At 33.5% G+C, this 7,484-nt stretch overlaps 1 protein-coding gene across 1 annotated transcript in view; it reads left to right on the top strand.

The window, feature by feature from the left end:
* inaE (inactivation no afterpotential E) overlaps positions 1–7,484 on the top strand; it is a gene marked incomplete at its 5' end in the record, with an annotated part of 75,863 nt that overhangs the window by 10,450 nt on the left and 57,929 nt on the right. The window contains 1 exon segment of the mRNA XM_067044863.1: positions 2,014–2,115. Coding sequence (XP_066900964.1) covers positions 2,014–2,115 — 102 coding nt within the window.

The raw sequence follows: 7,484 nt of genomic DNA, 5'->3' as shown, positions 1-7,484 counted from the left end.
TTTTGTCTTTTTTCCCTTTTGGCGATTTTTTTTTTTTTTTTTTTTTTTTTATTATTTTAGTATGTATGAGATCATTCATCACTATTACCCACAACTGTGTGGCAGATTGTAATATCTATCAATAAATAAATCTATCAATAAAAAACAAAAATAATAAAAATTCTTTTTAATTTAGCTCATTCCTTGAATCAATGCAATATTTTTTTTGAAAAATGAAAATCACTCAACGTCCTTCCTTACCAATTATTAGGACTTCCATCAGCTACATTTAATCCTTTATCCGAAGAGGTCCTTTAGGTTAGTGTGAAGGTAAACTTTACCTTATGAATAGATTTTAGTTGGAATTTTATATTCAGACTAATTCAGATAAAATAACTCCCAAATATCATGATTATTCTAACATATACTATAAATATTATCTGATTTCTGACTTAAAATATTCCGTAAACCAAAAATAATGGGCTAAAAGATAAAAATTAACTCCCCTGCCCTACAGTATGTTTTTTAATATCCCACTAATGACTGTTGAACAGATTTTCTACTTAGAACTTAATCTTGGCAAAGGACTCACTTAGAATCCCCATACTAGACTGAAACGACAAGAAACTCTCGTTACAGTCTACACAATATGAGTTAGTTACATTTATATGAGTTCCAAGTCATGTAGGAATCGGGTCCCGGGTCCTTGGAGTTAGTAGTCCATCTCCTAACCAATGAGCTACCCTCTTCCATTTTATGTGAATATTTAGGATTCCAAAATATATTAGCTGTTCTAAAAATTAAGGAGTAATTAAAATTTAATTAAACTTTTATTTTTACCACCTCTTTTGCTAGGACATGAGATGAGTGGAAACCTGGCTTCTCCAGAACTTTGAAAATATAATTGAAATGTATTTTTAAGGGTATATGAGTATACGAGCTGTTGTATCAGCTAAAATATAATTTGACGTATTTCTGGGCAGGAACAATAATTTTTTTTAACTATATAGATTTCATGATATTCCCTCTTGCTATGTATTTCATTTATCGGTAAATGAGAGTATAACATATAAAATATAATACTAGTAATGATAAAAAACATTTAATAATGTCTTTTAGCCAACTATACAGACTGCTCAACCGGACCTCTCATCTCTCACTAGAAAACAAACTACTAATTTATAAGACTATACTCCGACCTATCTGGACTTACGGACTTGAACTTTGGGGAACAGCTAAACCGTCGAACATCAAACGTATCCGATCCTTTCAATTCGAAATCCTTAGAACCATAGTTAATGCACCCTATTACGTTTCCAACAGAACACTACACATCCCTTTTGTCCTTGACCTCATACCAACCAAATTCTCAAAAATCCATATATTCAAACTTTATCTAGTTCCACCCATCCCTACAGCCCACCTAGAAGGTTGAAACGGCAGTGGCCATGAGACTTATTAATATAAAAATGGACAATTGGAGTTCTGACAATGGCTGGATTGGAGTTCTGGCTCACTATCAGTGATGCGGCGAGAGGAATGCGCTGGGATCTCTTGAGCTCTGCTCTACTCCTCACACGTGAGGGATAGAGTGGGCTCAGGTATCCTCAGGTCTATTGTGTAAATATTGTATATTAGAGTGTAAATGTGACTATATTATTTTATCATTATGTTATTTTATTTGTTTGTTTTCATACAGATAGTTTGATTATGTTCATTTTGTTTATTCTTCTGTTTGTATATATTTTAAGAGAGCTTTTTTTTTTTTATTTATTTTACTTTATTTAATTTATTTTATTTTAGTACGAATGAGATCATTCATCACTATTACCTATTGCCCACAACTGTGTGGCAGATTGTAATATCTATCAATAAATAAAAAGTAGTAGTTTAAAAAAAAAAAACAGTAAAACAATGTGTTTAATAGGATGTAGACACTGTGTTTGTATAGGTTATTCGTACCTATTTGTATAGGTTATCCCCTGAAACATAATACAGTATAAATGAACTAATATATTATAATATTATTTTCAGGCGTGATGATCGTGGAGGTGTGCTGGCTGCTGTTCGCCATAGTATGGCTCATCCTCAACTACCAGAGCTGTCCAATAGAAGGGGTAAAGGAAGCCATTTTAGGTACAATAATCTATTTTATTGAGGCACGATCCTCTAATATAACTTTAACACTAGTTAAACTAAAACAAATATATGAAAATTTCCAATCATTAGCAGTTTACAAAACAAGACCTTAAGTTTCTCTTTTGGTTTCCGAACATCACACTCCACTATCCAGCAATGCCATCGTGTGGTTGATGTTGTCTCGTCTTCATTGGAGCGCGGAATGTACTGCTCGGGAGTCTTTCTTGATGTAGAACAGGCTTTTGATCGAGTCTGGCACCCAGGACTGCTATACAAGATCCGTAAATTCCTACCCCCTACATACTTCCTCATTATCCGTTCTTATCTCTCCGACAGATTATTTCAAGTAAATCACAACGGCGCTTATTCATCCCTATTCCGTCAGTCTGCTGGTGTACCTCAGGGTAGTATCCTTGGTCCTATCCTTTATACAGTTTTCACAGCTGACATTCCAACCCATCCTAACACAATCCTCACCACGTATGCTGATGACACATGCCTATTGTCAGTGAACAATGATCCTTACATTGTATCCCAAACCCTCCAATCCCACATCACCACTCTTGAAGAATGGTGCCAAAACTGGAGGATTAAAATAAATTCCAATAAATCCCACCAAATCACATTTACCCTTCGACGTAAACTCATTACCTCTTCCCCTACAATATCCTTTAATAATACCCCACATATTCCTGTCGAACAGATCCGTTACTTAGGACTACATCTCGACAAACGACTGACATTGAATCCTCATACAAGACAAAAATACAAGAAACTCCTCGTAGATTCCGACTATTGCAACATTTACTAGACAAACGGTCTAAATTGCCAATCCATTACAAAAGACTGATCTACATGACTATTATAAGGCCTATCTGGACATACGGAGTTGAGCTTTGGGGCTCCACTAAACCATCAAATTCCTCCAGAATCCAATCCTTACAGTCCAAAATCCGTCGTAAAATCCTTAATGCTCCTTACTTTGTCACAAATCAAGTCATCCATCAGGACCTCAATATTCCATATGTTGCCGATTTGGCCAGAACCAGATACCGTTCCTTCTATAATAAACTTCTCAACCACCCAAATCCACTTGTTTCTAACCTGGCTTCTCCTTTATTACCTAATAATCCTCCTAGGCGTCTGAAAAGAAGATGGCCTCAAGATCTTCTCCTCTAGAAATGTTATTGGAGTTCTATCAGTGGGTAGATTCTCCACATGTTTTTATCATGTCACTATGTCACCTACAGCAAATTTACTTGTTGTATATATGTGTATACAGTTGTAAATATCAATAAATAAATTATTAAAAAAATAACAAAAGTTTCTCAAATAACAAATAATTCAATATCTTGCCATTTCAAGCATTAACAGGACTGAAAACAATAATATCATTTAAAGTTAGACCATTGAAAACACACCTCATATCAACAGTTTAAACATCCGTTTTCCTCAGACGACTATCACTAATTGACAAAAAGCTATTATCACAAAAATTTCTTCAACAACTCTTATTCTAAACATAATAAAATAAATATTTGAAACGTTGAACTCACAAATAAACAGCAATAAAAATGTGACTCAGAAAAGAGGATATGGAAGGTGTTAACATTGCCATGGTAAGATAAAAACACTGGCGATATCTGCGTAAACAAAAGAGATTATAGATAGATAGTGAAGACTAAAATGACTTTATTCTAACATATTTACAAGAACTACATGTTACTCTTACTGTTACTAAGTCTCTATCTTCTAACTTAGCTATCTAGTCTAGGAAATATATACGTACCCTTGAGAAGAGGGGGTAGGAAGAATAGTGAAATAGAAGAAGGGGTTTGGACCAATCAGATAATTTAGGAAATTAGGCGAATCCTAGAGAGCCTATGAAATTAGAAGTAAAGATCTGGGAGGGGGAGAAAGGCGTGACTAGAAGCAGGGTGTGAGGCTGAGAGTCAAGAAATTGGGATAAGAGTCATAATCTTGTGAGAACTTAACTTTCATGTGTTAAACATAAAATAGTTAGACTGATGCAAGTCCATTGTGAGATGACAACTTGTACCTGCCTAAGTATCAGCCCTTGCTATTGATACAGGATACTAAGGGCTTGAAACGGCTGTTAGAAGGGTCTCAGGGGCCTTCTTAGAATCTAGTCGTTTTTATTGAGTTCCTTTTTTTCTTTAAAATTCTAAGAGAATGTGGACATATAAACCATATGTCTAAAGTGACATAGGTTCAGTTGAGCAAGGGGCAATTGTTTAAATTTATAATGCCGGTTCCTTAACTTGGGGAAAAACAAAAACACGAGCGATATGTTTAGACGAGTGGGCTTTGGTTTTGTGAAGGGGAATCTTCAGCACGTCCTGGATAGGAGAGTTGTGGCATTACATCCTTAGAGATTATATCTTTATAATTCTGGTGATACGGTGACCGGAAAGGAAATATCGGACAACCTTGTGTTCTGCCAGGAGTACACCCAAAGACTACGAGGGGTTCGAACTAAATTTTATTTTAATGTCACTTTTATATTCCTTTGTGCAGTAATGTAAATAATAGTTGATAAGGTTAATCATTTAAGTTAAAGTTAAGTCAACCTACAAGTTCTCATTGTTTTATTAATTGATATGAATTCTTTTCTGTCCTTTTCCATTCTGTGTACATATATTTCTTCTTATCATAAAATATTTGTACATATAGTTCTTCTGTTTATTCTTATGCATGTACACTGCTTGCAACTTGTTAATTTTACCTATGTTTTTTTGTTATGTTTACTTAATATTTCGATAATTCAACAGTTGGAAGGTAACTGAAGGTAACTGACGCTCCTAGGTTTTCTGTTATCTACATGTAAAGGTATTCGCCAGAAGTTATAATTCGATTATTATTTATATGAGGGTATATTGTGGGCATATTGTTTCGGGGTTTTCGTTACTTCCAAGGAAAAGATAACGTGGCGCCTAAGGAACAATTTATTCTTTATTGTTTTGTCTTTTTTCCCTTTTGGCGATTTTTTTTTTTATTATTTTCCTTTAACTCACCCCCTTCTCCGCTGAGCGTGGGCAAGTATAAACGATAAATATATAACTAAGGATAGATCAAAATTTTGGGTTATAAAGACTGGCCTTCTAGAACAAGTTCTTACGGTTTCTCTCTTAGAACAACCCTTTCTAGGGCAACACTAGCAATTTTCCCTCCACAAGTCGAAGGTGTTAATTATCCTTCAATAAAACTAGATATTGTTTGTGTCACGTACCTTGTAATATATAACATAAGAAACTGTCACAGCCTTGGTTACATCTTTTTATTTTTATGATCCCCTGTTGTTAATGTTTGACATACATGACACATTTTGACAGGGTTTTACCTTATTCTAACCATGATGTTTATCAAGTTTTCATTTCGTGAGACCACCACAGAAATAAAAATCAACCCTACTGGTCGGATTTGAAGCGGCGCCAGAGCTGTTCCGACGTTACAAAGAACTACGCCTCAATTCCCTCAGTTATAGACTGCCCTCCTTGGTTCTACCTATCTATTCCACATTCCTGGAAATCTTCCTCCCTTGATACCCTTCTCCTATTGACATCTTTCTCTAGCTCAAACCTATCCCCACCCTCCCACTGAGAGTATGTAAGAAATACTATGTTACTGATAAGGATCAGTTGGTCTTCAGAACAGCAGTTGATCACTTAAGTAGTCTAACCGAGTTGTCAAAGGACACTCTAGGAGACAAGTTGTACATAGTATTTGTTGAATCCTTCACAAATCACAAAGTCTATCTGAAGGAGGCTTAAAATAAAAACAAACTGGGCTCGGATATGAACATTTATTTGGTGAGGTTAATTATTATTAATAAAAAAAACAAGTAATAAAACATTTAGGTATAAAATATTGAATATAAATAAAAATAAAAAGGCCTTTAATAAAGCAAATTTATAAAATTAAGTTATATATAAAATATGATACTGATTGTTCGTGAACTTTAAGAAAACGTTTACAAGACATGGGGATCTATCTTACGCTTGGGTAAACCAAAAATCTTCTGTAGTTCAGTTTCTGACGACTTTTCGTTGTTAAACACACATAGACACACAAAGTATTTTGCTAGAATTAGTTTATTTGACTCAGAGGACCTCAAAAGGTGAATTTCTGTCGAAAACTCGAATTCAAAATTTTACACGACTACAATCATTTCTCTTACTATGTCATATGTATGTAAAAGAATTAAAGAAACAAAATGTTCCAAAGAAAAAAATGAATGTAATTAAATTAATTTTTAAATTGCTAAGGTTAAGAAAACAGCACTCAGGCCCGGCACTTTTCGAATTTCGAGTTGAAACCAATGCACGAATTAGTACCTAAATGGTACTATTTAGTACCCAAAAATATCGCGAGTTATTGCATGTTCAATTCTGCACTATGTTCAATTCACTTTTCGAATTTCATATTTCACATTACAAATATGAGATAAATATAAATTAAAAGATTTTTTTATGGTATGCATATTACATATAGATTAAAATTATTGATAAGATTAAATTAATTGTTACAGTTTTAGGATACAATAGTACATGAATATGAGATAAATCTCGAAGTATTGTACAAGTACTAAATTTTTTTTTTTTTTGATTATTTATTTATTGTAATTTACAACTGTACAAAATAATACAATAAGTAAATATGTTGTATGTTTCATATACACTTGAAAATCTTGGGAAGGATTAATTTAAACTAGAAGGTCCCGTGGCCATCTTCTTTTCAGACGCCTCGGAGGATTATCAGGGATTGTTAAGGATGAAAGATTAAGAATTAATTGGAGTACAAAATATAGAATAATAACATATTATAATTAGAAGTTTTCTTCAGCTCAGCATTTTAAAAAATCAGTATAATTAACTTAATACGTAATTAAATTAAATATTAATGCTAATTACAAAATATTTATAAATTTATTATTAAAGCTGGTAATAACCAGTAGTACATTTATATAAACAAAGTACAGCTCTGAAATATAATTAATAATAGTACATTTTTCATTTTTATATATATTTATTTATTGACGTTTGCAACTGTATTTACAAAAATACATCTAGTAAATTTGATGTAAGATCTTTATGGTGTGATACAGGCATTTAGAGAAGTCTGAAGGCCACCTTCTTTTCAGGCGTCCATCAGAATTATCAGCAACTGAATAGGAAGCAAGGTTAGAAACTAGTGGATTTGGGTTGTTACGGAGTTTATAATGGAAGGATTGATATCTGGTTCGGGCTACATCTGTTGCATATGGAACTTTAAGGTCTTTATGTATGATTTTATTTGTGACAAAGTAAGGAGCATTGAGGATTTTACGAAGGATTTTGGATTGTAAG

Source organism: Halyomorpha halys, unplaced genomic scaffold (assembly GCF_000696795.3).
Source record: "Halyomorpha halys isolate HHAL.00 unplaced genomic scaffold, Hhal_1.1 Scaffold552.1, whole genome shotgun sequence".
Classification (NCBI taxonomy): Eukaryota; Metazoa; Arthropoda; class Insecta; order Hemiptera; family Pentatomidae; genus Halyomorpha; species Halyomorpha halys.
This window is presented reverse-complemented; position numbering and strand designations above follow the sequence as displayed.